A 13752-nucleotide genomic window follows, 5' to 3' on the forward strand; every position below is an offset into this window, starting at 1 on the left:
GAGTTATGTGCGAGTTACAGTTCACACTAAGTGAATTGTAATAGGCTTATAGGAGGAGGCATCGTTAATACATTCCTTTGCACAGAGGATTCTTTTTGTGTTCAGTGTAAGGTGAGACTTGAGTGTCTACATAATTTCTGAAGAAACAAATGTTTTGCCACCTCTTTATTTCAGCAGCTGTGTTTGGGTACGTGTTTTGCACAGTTTAATATTTTTCTGACAGGGCTACCATCTAATGTGCAGCATATGAAATGTTCTATTTGTGCCGTCTGGATTTGTTTTGGAGAAGAGAGAAGCACACTGACACGATTTACAGTATATGATTTGCAGTATATGTGCAAATCTCTGCTTGGGCTGTGCGGTTGATTCTGCTTGGGAGGTCTTAAGGGTTTATACAGAAAAGTGTATTTTGCTTGAAAATGACACAACTATTTCATTGTGTTTCAGGGTGAAGGCTGTCGTACTGTCCCGCTTTCTGGACACGTGGGATTTGACAGTTTGCCTGACCAGCTGGTTAATAAATCAGTTAATCATGGGTTTTGTTTCAACATCCTGTGTGTGGGTGAGTATTTCCATTTTGGGAAGTTCTCTTGCTGAAAAGGGTTTCTCTGCAGCTGGATGTAGCTTGTAGGTGACAGTGTTAACAAGGTAGCTTTGATTTAAATTTCCCCAACTGCTCTGTCTGTTTTCAGGAACAAGATTTACTGGTGCCCTGGGAAATCCCTGCTGGGGTTATGCAGTATGGCTTTCTACCAAGCAGTGAACCATAGAAATAAAATGCCTAAAATCCCAGGGTTTTATGATGATCTTTATTTTCCTAGTATGTTTGAATTAAATGTTTTTAAAAGAAAATAGGTACTCATGCCAGAAAACTTTGTTCTGAGGTCTTGTTTGGTTAGGTATTGAATTATTATTATAATTATTTTAACAAAATACCAGTCATGCTCCTCTTAAATCACTAAAAGCTTTTTTTTTTTCTCCTCCCTTCTGTGCATACTTGAATTAAAATAGTGTCTGGCCAAGCCTTAGCTGGTCAGACAATCATCCAAGCTGCCATGTGGTATGGATCTCAGCTGGGGTCTGGCGCTGTAGTAGGACTTGGTGTCTGTCCCTGCAGCGTCTGCCCGTCTCACAGGTCTTCCCCAGGGTTAGGATCCCAAATGGTCCCTCCTCGGAGGCGCTCCTAGGTAACAGAAGTAAAGTCTTGTATGGCTTTGGTACAGTAGTTTAGTAAGGTGGATAAGAAAATTAATAATAGGGAATTAATAGTTGTATGATAGGACAATTAGTTTGTTTTACTGATGCCAGTGCCCTGCTTCTGGGAGCAAGAGGTTATTGTGTGGCCATGGCTGCTCAGAGTAAGCCCTGTCTGCAGATGCTCCCAGCAGTGCCTGGCATGACAGAGGGGAGAGCTGCAGCTGTGGATACCTCCTGGGGACTCAGCTGGTGGTCAGCTCTGCACCTGCACAAAGGTTGTCTGTCCCCTCCCATGAGAGATCCAGCTTGTGGTATGGACCTGGTGTTTGCCCAGGACAGGGTTAAGTCTGAGACAAGAGTCGTAGGTCGAGGAGAGGGGAGCTGAGCCTGCTAAATGGAGCTGAGAGGAAAACTTTCCCTGACAATGGCATTCATGTGAGATGATAAACTTTGCTGACAAGTGGAGGTCACTGTCAGGCTGAGTGGCTAGGTGATTCCACAGTACGTGAATGTGATATGACCTAGTGAAACTCCTGTCCCAAAGACTGAAGCCTTGAAGTATTTCCTTTTGCACTTACTGAGCTGCTGTGTTTTTCTTCTACGAGTTATAGGTGTAGCAGTGGATGCCTCCTGTGGTTATATGTTCACTTCAATGTGTGGAGAGGAGTTGAATGCTTCTGCTTTCCTCTTTGCAGGACAGAAATGGAATGCATTAATCGCTTGTTGATCTGAATAACAAGGACTTGCCCAGATCAATATGCATTAATTATTAATGTCAGTCTTTTATGAATAGTAATAACACAGACATGGTCAGTCTTGAAATAAAGAAACTTTATAGAAAAAATCAGTAAGTTTCATTAGAAAAAGATCTACAAATCTTGAGTTGGGGAGGTCAGGCTTTAAAATGTCTTTTGAGAGTTGTCTGGTGCCTCTGTTAACTTGTGGTAACAAAGTTAAACTCTTAAACATCCCGGATAAAGAAAACAAAAAGTCCCAGAGTCCATCTGTAACTTATTCTCTTGGGTCTCACTTGTACAGCAGGAGTTTGGGGTGAAAAATTGAAAGAACAGGGAGAAAATGAGGATTGGAGCCAATAAAACAACAAGTAGATGAACTGATCCCATAGTCAGGCCACTAAGCGTGATAGAAAGGCACTTCATTGCCCCCATTTTTCAGCTGTGTGTGTCATCTGTTGGAGGAAAAATCCAATGACAATTTTGCTCTGCGCCATACTGGATCTGAGCCACTGATTCCCCCAGCTCCTGATGGAGGAGCCAAGGAAAGCTTCAGAAATTGCTCTCAGCAGCACATCCAGAGTGGAGCAATTTTTAGCTCTTCTCATGCTGAAAGCTATCTCCCCTTTGAGACTAGAGCCAAAGATGGAATAAATGAGCAAACCTCTCATAAGAAGTTAGGGGTTGCGGATGGTTTCTCTGGTATTTTGTTCCTCAGCACAACCACTTTCTTCCTAAAGCTTCCGTGTTAAAATGTTAGTTCCCTCTTAATTCAGTGCAAAGGCTGGAGAAGTATTTAACGGCTGAGACCTTCTGTGCTGACTGTATTTCTCAGTGAGATGGGGGAAAGAAAGAGGAAGAATAGGCAGATATTTTTTGATGTAAACTTCCTCAGTTTTGCCCAGGGTAGATTATAGTTGCATTAGACTAGTATCCCCTTATAAGCAGGAGTTTCCCTCTTCCTCTCTCCTGGGATTTGCAGGGCATTTGTTCTAACTAGCCTATTCAGTGCAATGTGAAACAGCTATTTTGTGGCAGGAATTCTTTCTCTTTTCCCAGGGGCTGTACCCCAACTGCTTGAGGTCTCCAAACGAACGAGCCCCTTGGAGTGTGTGAGCTCTCGCTGGCTGGGGAAGGAAGGGATGTGCACAGGTTTCCTCGTGCAGAGCTGCCATCTGCTCTCCAGCAGGCAGCTTTCTCTGGGGTGATGAGCTGTACAGCCTGGAAGTTGCCCAATGGTTGTTATTGCGGTCACTGGTGCAACCAGCTGAGGAGAGAACAGGGTTTCCTCAACCAAAAAGCCATCGATCTCCTCAGCCCTCTTCTGCCCACTTGCCACTGACACCCTGGGGCGGTCAGCAGTGGCGGGGAGCCGGGTAGTCCTCTGAGGTGCTCCAGCATCTTTTGTGAGCCCGTGTTGCTCCTCTTGTTCCTGCAGCCCAGCCTTTGCCTTGTGATGGGTGAATCGTGTGGTGTCTCTGAACACCTGTCGGATGAAAAGAACTATTTTTTCCTCTCTCCATGAGAGATGGCCTTATCAGGCTGAGCTGCCTCAGGGCTTGTCTCAACAAACCTGCTACATTGGATTAGCTCCTATTTCTTCACATGAAAGGGCTGTGCATGTGTATACATTTTCTTTAGGATTGAATTATTTGATATCTGGAGCCACGGTTGTTAATCTCATGAAGGACAGGTGTTGCTCTCTTGTGAAAGGGTCCTCTTGTGAAAGCTGCTCCATGCCTTTGAACAGAGAAATACTCCAAGAGCTCCTCTGTCCTCCCACAGAGTTGATTGAGGATGATAGGACTGGGGCCTCTTAAATCCTGAGTGATGTGGAGAAAGGGGCCAGTGAGCAGTTGTTTGTTGTTTCACTTAACATGTACTAGGGAAAAACAAATTAAATTGCCAGCCACAAAAAAGGAGGTACAACTTTTGTGGTGTATAATTCAGCTTACTGCTGCGAGGTACTTAGGATGCCAAAATTTCTGTGCAAGGACGAAGCCACGAAGATGAACTCAGCACAAAGATACCCATTTTGGTTTGGGAAGCCAGGAGCTTCCTAAAGGAAGAAGCATTTGCTGTGGGCGCAGCTTCTTCTGTTCCTCCACCTTAGCTGCTGGCTAGTGTCAGAAATGGGTATGGTAGCACCTCACCTCCACCTCTCATCTCCATCTCACCTAGAGTAGCTGGCGTTGGGTAGCCCTTGTGTTGCTTGCCTGCACAGTATGACATGTCACTTTGCAGTACCGATGTCTGGATCACTCACTCCTTGCGGTACTGGTGCTTGCTGTCTTTTGGCATGGGCTCTGCCTGGTCACCAGCTGGAGAGCCCCAGAGTGTGAGCAACGTCCTGCCCAGGCCATGCAGGGAGGGCAGTCTGGTCCCAGAGCAGAGGATTTCTGTGGAGTAGCTGAAGGGAGGTGAGTGGGTCTTGTCCCAGCTGTGTTTTTGCAAGTGGTGCCACTGCTCTGTCAATGACGGATTTGATGAACCGTTTCCGTAGACCACTGAAGACGCTGCGTGCATGTGCAGTTGGAGCAGGGACCATGTCTCAGGAGATGGCAAGGAGGTGTGGGGAGCCCAGCACAGTGTCTCTAGCCTGGCAGGCTGTCGGGTGTTAACTGTGGATGCTGCCTTCTGGGCGCTGGTGTAAGGTTGCTGCATGTCCAGAGCCTGACTGATGTGGTGTCTCTTGCCATTTTTTTTTTTTTCACATCTGAAAATCGACAGACTTAACAGCTAAAATCCATCCCATGATGAAAGGCACAACACTAGACCTTTTCAGTAGCTGTCAGAGCTTCTGATGCAGAAGTCTAACAGGAAAGGTCACCCTCCCTGCCCTGTCCTCCCCACAGCGCTTTGTCAGCCCTGCTTCAGGAGAGCAGACCACTGCCGAGTTGCATAATCCTTAAGTACAGTTTTGGAGATGAAATCACATGTGTGCCTATAAGCCTGACATCAGGAAATAATCTCCCTGCCAAGGACTCCTCTTAGTTTGCATACACCGCTGCTTTTTCCACAGTAATTCTGCCTCCCTTAATCCCCATTCATCGTTTTTGCTTTTTGGAGAAGATTCCAGCGCTGTCGGCTGGAACAAGCACAGACTACTTGTCCTTTTCATCAGACCATCTGTTCCATCTGGACTCCTGTCCTTACAAGAAGCAGTTGGCACCATTTACATCTTCCAGCCAGTGGAAAGTTGCCTCTGTGTGAGGCAGAAACTCCCAGGAGATTCAGAAATCCTCCCTTCTGTCGTTTTGCCCTTCAAAGTAGCACTGCTCCCTAGCTCTGGTCATATTTAACACAACAAAGCACTTTATTAACATCTTCAATCTTTTGCCATACCATGTCACTCCACCAGTGTTAACATCGTGCTTCTTTTAGCTGAGATGGTCATTCCTCTCTCCTCCATCCTCCTTTTCCCTGGCAGGCTTTAATGCCGTGCCGTGTAAGTGGGGTTACACAGTGTGGGGATGGGTGTACCTGCTGGCTGAATATCATTTCTGGTGTGCAGACTTCATGTTTAAGATGCTGTGTTAGTGGCTGGGTGTTCTGTGTTTTAAACACGAAGTTGTAGGTGTTTGGATGGGCACCTATGGAAAAATGCAGTACCAGTTCAGATCTTCCCCTTCCAAAAGGAAAACCTCAGTGTGTAAATTCAAAGTTGCCTTTGCTGGCCCTGTGTAGCTGGCATGAGATGGAGTATAAAAACATGTTCTGTCTTAAATATTTGCCTGCATTTCTTCTGCACTTCTCCTGGCCCCTGTGACAGTTAAAGTCACTCCTGCTGAAAACAACACATTAGACTGATTTAAAGTAGACAATGATTAGCAGGTTCAGGATGAGTTTAAACAGTAATCTTGGCCTCACGTGAACACCTTTCACCCTAAAGAAGGAGGGAGGCAGAAATGAGAGGTGGCTTACAGGGTGTTCTGTCTGCCGAAAGCCAATGTGATTTACACACGACCTTGTGTATCCACTGCAGAGAGCAGCTCCCTGCCCTGGTCACTGCTGCTGCTCCCCCTGTCACCCTGTCCTGCAGCCCTGGAAGCTTGAGGGACAGAGTGCTGGATCCAAGCCTGCTCCAGGGCCTGCCAGGCTGTGGGACAGAGAACGTGGGGCAGCGGCACAGGAGGAGACTTTGCCAGGCTGGTGTGTGGGCGATGCTCCTGCACCCCAGGGCTGACAAGCTCCCCTGTCCCGAGACGCCCCGTTGGGGATCCTGGCATTCGCAGGCAAGCAGCCAACTCCCTGCTCTGTCCCACCCATCCCTTGGCAGGGTCTCTGGAAATGCTGCAGCCTTCTCAGGCTGTTTAGATTTTGGGGTTTTTTTTACACTGCTGTTTTCCTGGAATGCCTGAGAAAGGCCTGGCAGGTTGTACAGGCTGTCTGCTGTTAACTCTCAAAATCTCCGTCCAAACCGTGCCAATGCTCTCTGGTCTGCTGTGCTTTGTGCACCTGCTCCCCATTTGGGGCAAACAGTACCCCAAAAGCCCAGACTGGTTTGATTCCAAGTCAATGCAGGGCTTGCTGTGATCAGCCATGAGTCTTCTGGATGGTCCAGCTCATTCTTCCAGCCACAGAGAGAACCTTGTGCTTTGCTGGTCCCCCTCCCTCCTTCCTGCCGGTGCACTCCGCTCGGCAGCATTGTAGATACAGCTGATGCAATGACGTAGCACAAGGGACTGCAGCAGTGCCAGCTCCTGGTGCTGACTTCTTCTCCCCTTCGGATTGCAAATGAGATTGGAGCGAAGAGCAACTGGACTTGTGGCTGTTCTGGCTGTAACTGGCATCAGTCAGTGATGGAGCGCAAGCTCTTAGCTGGCTCCCAGGCAGCTCTGCAGCTCAAGGTGTACATTGACTTTCAAATGTTAATGAATCTTGCTGCCTCTGGAAAGATACTTGATACACGATCCTGGCAATCAGAGACCACTCAGTTCCCACAGCAGTGGATGTTTGCCCTGCCCTGCCTGCCATGTACTTCAGCCTGGAGTGAGAGAAGTCCTTTCTAGGGCCAAGAGAGGAATTTGGCTGCTTGCAGGGGTGAGGCTCTGAGATTTGGATGGGGGAGGATGGGGAGGAGTTTCCCCTTGTTGAATTGGGCATTTCATGCAAGTTTGGATCTGTTGCAGAGCTCTAAACCTACAAAAATAAGAAGCTCTTTTCTTCTGAGCAGGGTAGGAAAATGATGAAGTTGTCTTGCTTGGGAGCTGAGGGCTCGGGGAGGGGAGAGAAAGTTGCTTCAACCAGACAGTCCCCCTGTGGTCCCGCAGCAGGCTGGAGGAGCAGCCTTCACAGTGGGTGGGTTTCGGCTGGCTCCTCAAGTTTCAGCAAAAGCCAGCTGGGCAGCTCAGAAATTGCTGTTTCCCCAAAACACAACAGCCCTCACAGGGCAGCAAACCACACTGCTTACGGGTATAGCACGAAGTCAGATCCTTTGAGCTTGGAAAGCTGGCTCCATTGTCAGAGCGTGGTAAGGCAGGCTGCCCTATGGAATGAGTGTGTGGAGGGATTTGTTTTGTTCTTCCTGGGGTTTTTCTAAACCAAATTTAAGACTGGCCTCTGGGATTTGTCTCTTCCTTCCAGACAAGGAAATAGTTCCCTGTTGATAGATGGAATCCAAATAGCAGTTCAATGCTGCAGAAGTTTCTGAAGCAGATTTTGGAGTATTGTATAGCTTGTGTAGCCTCTAAGGTATGGTAACGATATTACAGAAAATGTCCCCTCCCAGTCTAGAAGGCTGATGTCTCAACTCAGTCTGTTGTGGGTACAAGAAACCAACCGCACAACTTGCTGTAGGACTGGAACCAATCACAGTGTTTCTGCATGGAAGAAGGCTATTTCAGTGGCTGCTTATTAGACACCTATTGATCTGGAGCATCTTTTTTTGGAAATGGCAATGAGCCCAATTCCCCTTCCCACTTTTTAATGAAAACAGCATCTTCTGTAGTGTAGTTGTGGGTTTACGCAGGATCTGAATGATGCTTTCCGCTTTGCCTTTTCAACTCTTACTTTTCATCTCTATTTTCTAACAATATTAATGGCCATTAGACTGTGAAATGTAATTTGCCTGGAATACAGACCTCCCATTGTACATGGCTTTCTGCTTGCCAGACGATCCCTTTGGAGCATGAGATCTGCTTTCATCTGCTACAATTTCACCCCTGTTAATGTTTGGAAGCTGAAAGGCCAAGCCATATTAATATTCAACAGAACATTTAAACTCTCTTTTTCTCCAATAGGGGAAACTGGCCTTGGTAAATCCACCCTCATGGACACGCTTTTCAACACCAAGTTTGAAGGTGACCCAGCATCTCACTCACAGCCTGGGGTCCAGCTGAAATCCAATACCTACGACCTGCAGGAGAGCAACGTCAACCTCAAACTGACTATTGTGAGCACAGTAGGCTTTGGGGATCAGATCAACAAAGAGGACAGGTGAGTGAAGGGGTAGAGAGGCGGTATCATGACCTGGTTTTCTCATCCAGGGTCTCCCCCTGGGCCCTAGTTGGGCCAGACTGTGCTGTAAAGTTTTCCTCCTTCCTTCTTACTGGTTGTCCATGTCATCTCTTTGGGATGGGACAGGTAGATGAGAGGACAGAGGCTGTGGTGCATCAGCACTGCTCCAGCTATCAAAGCAGCTTTTTTCATGCTGTCAGAGCAATATCTGGCCTGCTGGCAGCCTTCTGCCCAAATTCATCTGGTGGGGAGAGCGGAGAGCTCCAAGGCACCTGTGCTTGTTTCCTTGTGCTGTGCAGAACGCAAGCTACTGACCAAACCACTAGCATGGGTTAGTGACCACTTGGCTTAACAGCCACTTCTGGCAGGGCTCTTCCATGTTGCCAAAGGAGGCACGATAAATGTGCAGTGAGATATACCCTGGGGAAGCATCTCTGGCAGCTCACACCCCAGCGTGGCTGAAGCGTGGCAGTTAAGGGGTGTGCGATTCCACCAGACCATCTCCGAGGTGCATCTTCCCAGAGACATTGCTGATGAGTTTTGCTTTGTTGTAAATCTGTTAGATTTTCTTTTTAGTTTTGTTTGAGATGCACTGATATCTTTTACATTGTGAGTCTGACGGGCTCTGTATTTCAGATGGCATTGCAAGGGAGTTGCAGGGATTTCCTGCCCCAGAGTGCTGGGCTAAGGTAGCACTGAATGGAGATGTGTCTTCCATCTGCAGGACTCGGGGCTGTGAGAGCAGCAAGCCGTTTGCTCCCTGAGTGCAAGCAAGGGTTACGCACTGCGAATGAGCCTACATTATTCTTGCTTTTAAAAGTCTCTCACCTTCGTGTTTCAAAGTAGGAGAGTCTGCTTTCCCTGAAAAGGATGGTGTGTCTCCTGTCCTCTGCTGAATCTCCCGTACTGTGTTTGTCAAACGGGCTGCTACAGTCTGATGTAGGACCACATCTCCTTGACAGTAGTGCAACTTTAAAATTTCTTACGGGTGGATTGGTCTTGGGAAGTGAAATCTAACAAGCAGCTTGTTTCTTAGAAGCAAGCAAAGGAGCGCTGTCTGTTTACCTCTCTTACTGTGTAACTCTTTTTTTTTTTTTTTCCTTTCACCAAAGCTATAAGCCCATCGTTGAGTTCATTGATGCTCAGTTTGAAGCCTACTTGCAAGAAGAACTGAAGATAAAAAGGGTCTTGCACAATTACCATGACACCCGGATCCACGCTTGCTTGTACTTCATTGCTCCGACAGGCCACTCGCTGAAGTCCCTGGACTTGGTAACAATGAAGAAGCTTGACAGCAAGGTAGGCATGTTTAACTCTTATTTTGCAGGTTCACCATGTGCATGGTGGAAGGGCTGCTGCTTTTCCAGAGCACATCTCCCCATCTTGAATAGCCCTTATGCTAGAGCAGATGACTAGGTTGGCAGATAAATCCTGTAGATTTATTGAGCACTTTTAAGTTTTTGTAAATTGTATTGCAGACTTGGGAAAACTCCCTGGAGCAAAGCTGAGAACTTCTTAACACTCTGTTCCTTTCTAGGTGAACATCATTCCCATAATTGCCAAATCTGATGCCATTTCCAAGAGTGAGCTGACCAAATTTAAAATTAAAATCACAAGTGAACTGGTCAGTAATGGGGTTCAGATCTACCAGTTCCCAACAGACGATGAATCTGTGGCGGAGATAAATGGGACAATGAATGTAAGTGCTTCCTCCTCTCCCAGAACCGCGCTGTCACTGTAGGGTTGGTGACCCATACTGGGGTGCTTCTTAATCCACTTTCCTTTTTATTTTGTGTCTTAAAACCAGAGGATTTCACAGGGATCCCATGCTTGTAGTGTCATCCTAGGCTAGCAGAACCTTGTGGTGGGCTACTGCCTCTCTGGTGGGCTTTTTTAGTCAGAAAACAGACTTTTAACCCCTTCCTTGTCCTATTGCGTATCTTTTGAGGGACATGTAGAAAATTGGACAGACGCCTGGCTGTGCAGGGCAAGGACAGTCCTGGGTTATGAATTAATCAGATGGGTATTACCCATCTGGTGTGAGGTGCAGGCTGCCTACAGACATGCACCTCTCTGCTCCTCTCCCTGTGTTTTTTGCACCAAACAGTTTTGCTCTCCTGGGCTGATGTTTCCTGCAAAGCCCTGCCTCCATGGGTGTCTCCTCTTGCCTCTGGCTGTCCTTGCAGCATTGCCCCTTCACCTGGCTGGCTCTGGGACTCCTGTCTGCACTGAGGTGCCATTTTATTATTGATCAGGTTACTTAGCTAGGTTCTTGGTCTGGTTTGGCCTTTTGGCTCTGGTACTGTTGGCCAGAATGGATGGACGGGGGATACAATGAGGCTGGTTAGAGCAGTGGCTTCCCTTGAGCTACATCCAGCCAAGTGCTGATGTGAGAAATAAAACACAAGGGTGGGACCCGAGGCCCATCCAGCCCTTCTCTTCCCTAAACATCTGCTTTTGGTCACTTCTGGAGTATACAAGAGAGGGAATGTATATGATGCTTCACTTCCCCCAGATACTTCCCCAGCATCTAACCCCGTTCAGCTCAAGGGTTTCTCTGGATTTCTGTCCCTCGCATCACCTGATGTGCCCCCCATCAGCGAACTTCCAGGATCCTGTGGCAAGGAGTTACACAGCTTAACCAGCAACGTGTGAAAAACAGTACACAACTTGGGCCAAACATGTCTCGAGGTGCCTGCAGGCACTCGCTCTGGCATTCCCAGCATTGTGGGTGCCTGTCTGTGGCTCCCTGAAGACAGAGCAAGCTGCCCCTTGGTTCCTCTGGCAGCGCATCCTGACCATGCTCCTGTTTTCCAGAAGGCTTTTTACAGGAAAGCAACTAGGGGAAGCTGCTTGCTTAACGGCTGTTGATGAAGTACAGGTCTAGCTGACATGCTTTTATGTCATCTCTTGATCTAACATTAACAGTTGTAGAGTGTTGTGGAGAGGCCTGAAAGAAACATGAAGCTTGTCCTAGCGTAAGAGCTGTCAGTGGTGGTTTCCTGGTCAGAGTAGTTTTGTGATGGCATCTTTCTCAGTGCTTAGTGCTCTGTGTAGGATTACAGTTACTCCTGGAAATGAAGATACAACATCACTCCATCCTCAAGGAACCAGAGGTGTGATGACAAGGGGAGAAGTCCTCCCCCCTTGGCCATTCTGAGGGTGGAGGTAAACCTCTGCTCATCTTTCCTTTCAGCCATTTGCATGTCTCCTGGGAGGGAATTGCTGTCTCGGGTCATAGATATTCTAGGTTGTGTCAGCTGCTGCACAGAGAGATCAACTCTTTAAATCCTCCATTAAACTGATATAAATCATAATTACCAGGTTTATGGGGGCTAAGCAGGCCAGAATCTGAATCTGATCAAGGCAATTTTGCAGACCTGGAAAACTTGCATCCAAATACTGATTTTATTAGCAATGTAAGACAAATATCTTACGCTTCGGGTCAGGAGATGAGCTTGTGGAGGGATTGAGACCAGTAAAAGAGCCAGGATGGGTTGATTTAGGTTTGTGACTTAAAGTGCCATTTTAGTCATGTTTAAAATTGAGGAATGGGAACCTTTGATTTAAATCAGTTGCCTTAACCTTTGTGTTTGTACTTCTCTACAGAAAGCTTCATTGTCTTTGCCTGTTACAGATCAACATATTTGAAAGGTTATAAATGCAGTCTTCATGCTTAAGTAGTGCTTCTTGCTGACCAGCAGCTTCTCTGGATTGGTTACTTTTCTTTTTTAATTACAGAGAAAATTGAGACTGGTCTTTTGATTACTTAGTGTTCTGCTTATTACCTCCATTAGTTGTCTTTTGCATGAAAAGTAAAAATTAGGCTTTAAAATATGCAAACTCACTATTTCATATGCATTTTACTTTATTATATCCACTTGTGTTGGATGCATTAGGAATCTTTTTCCAGAGTATTTTGCATTCCCAATTGGCTTACTAAACAGAGAAAATATTGCCTGATCTGGCAGGAATTGGTTAACTGAAGGACTTAAAATCTGTGCCATCATGATCAGAAACAAAAGTATTTAACCATGAACAAAGGCATCAAGTGAAGTATTTAGAAAATAATCAGATTAAACACATCTTCAGAACAAGATGCTTGATTTTGGTTGAAACTGATTTGGTCTTTTTGAGAATCCCATCAAGCATATATTTACAATTTCAGAGAAGACACTGTCTAAAATCCTTTAGGTCTCTTCCCATCTGGATTTTATTCTTAAATCAAACAAGAAAAACAAGCTCTCCTATTCTTTCAACTCCCTATTGGCTTTTCCATTTTGAATGAATTAGTCTAATTACTGAAGAAAATATTCTCCCTGCACCTGCTAGTTAAATGAAACTACATGCAGCTATGTGAGCTGTCCCACATGGGGAAGCTGGAACTTCCTTGCTGATGGAAGAAGGAAATCACCAGCACTTTTTCCCTGTCAAAGACAGCAGCCAAACAGTTGGTACCAGTGGAGGAAGTGACTCTGCTGTTGAGGGCAACTGGGCTTGAGGACGGCTGAGGTTTAGGCTGTGCCTGTGTGGCCATAGCACGGTGTTTCTCCCACTGTCTCAGGTTGCTCCTCTTGCTCCCATCGCTTGCTTTGTCCCTTGGAAATCCCCTTACTTCACTCTCCTGGAGACCTGGATACGAAGCAAACAAAAAGCTTTAACAGCTGTGGAAGAAGCTGACCATGGGATGCTCCTCACAGACAGCCTCAAGAAGCCAACAGGGAGGTCTGGAAGCTCTCACCCAGAAGTGGCAGGATGGGAAGATGAGAGAAGTGAGCAGCTCTGGTGGGCTGTGGAGGAGAGGGTCACCAGTGGGAAGCACATTGCCACTAGCAAACGTTCGCTTGATCCTCTGTCCTGGAGGGGGAGTGGCTGGCCTGAAACCTGAGGTGCCACAGAATTGTGATGGCTTTTCCTCTGGAAGTAGCACTGTGTAGACCTGCAGAGGAGGCTGTAGCCTCTGTGGGGTTTAGTAACTGAGGTGTTTCAGAGTTTCCAGCAGTTGGCCACAGGTACAGACCAGTTCCAGTGGATCCCATAGTGAGGAGCCCGACCTGCAGTAGGTGAAGAGCCCACCCAGTGCCCGGCACTAGCCAGCATGTCCCTGTGGTGTGATGTCTCCGGTTCCTCCCAGAGCAGCCAAAGGTGGCATGTGGCCCTTGCTCAGCCCTGGGGTCTCTGCTTGCCCTCTCTCCTGTCAGGCTGCCTGGCAGTGGCTGCCCAACGGGATGCCACGGGATGCGCAAGGCCTGTTTGCAGCCAGTGGAGAGGCAGTGACCTGCTCCACAGGGACCATTGATGAGTCGTCTTGACTCTGTTTGCAGAAGTGTTTGTGGATAGTGCTGCTGCTTGTGCGTGGCCT

At 47.1% G+C, this 13752-nt stretch overlaps 1 protein-coding gene across 10 annotated transcripts in view; it reads left to right on the forward strand.

Moving 5' to 3' along the window:
• The window catches only part of SEPTIN6 (septin 6), a 32449-nt gene that overhangs the window by 6393 nt on the left and 12304 nt on the right, over positions 1-13752 (forward strand). For all 10 annotated transcript variants that reach the window (XM_069811072.1, XM_069811065.1, XM_069811067.1 and 7 more), the window contains exons 2-5: positions 448-562; positions 8174-8369; positions 9503-9689; positions 9928-10089. In XM_069811072.1, the coding sequence (XP_069667173.1) occupies positions 448-562; positions 8174-8369; positions 9503-9689; positions 9928-10089 (660 nt within the window). The remainder of the gene's footprint in view (positions 1-447; positions 563-8173; positions 8370-9502; positions 9690-9927; positions 10090-13752) is intronic.

This window comes from Haliaeetus albicilla, chromosome 23 (assembly GCF_947461875.1).
Source record: "Haliaeetus albicilla chromosome 23, bHalAlb1.1, whole genome shotgun sequence".
In the NCBI taxonomy this organism is placed as follows: domain Eukaryota; kingdom Metazoa; phylum Chordata; class Aves; order Accipitriformes; family Accipitridae; genus Haliaeetus; species Haliaeetus albicilla.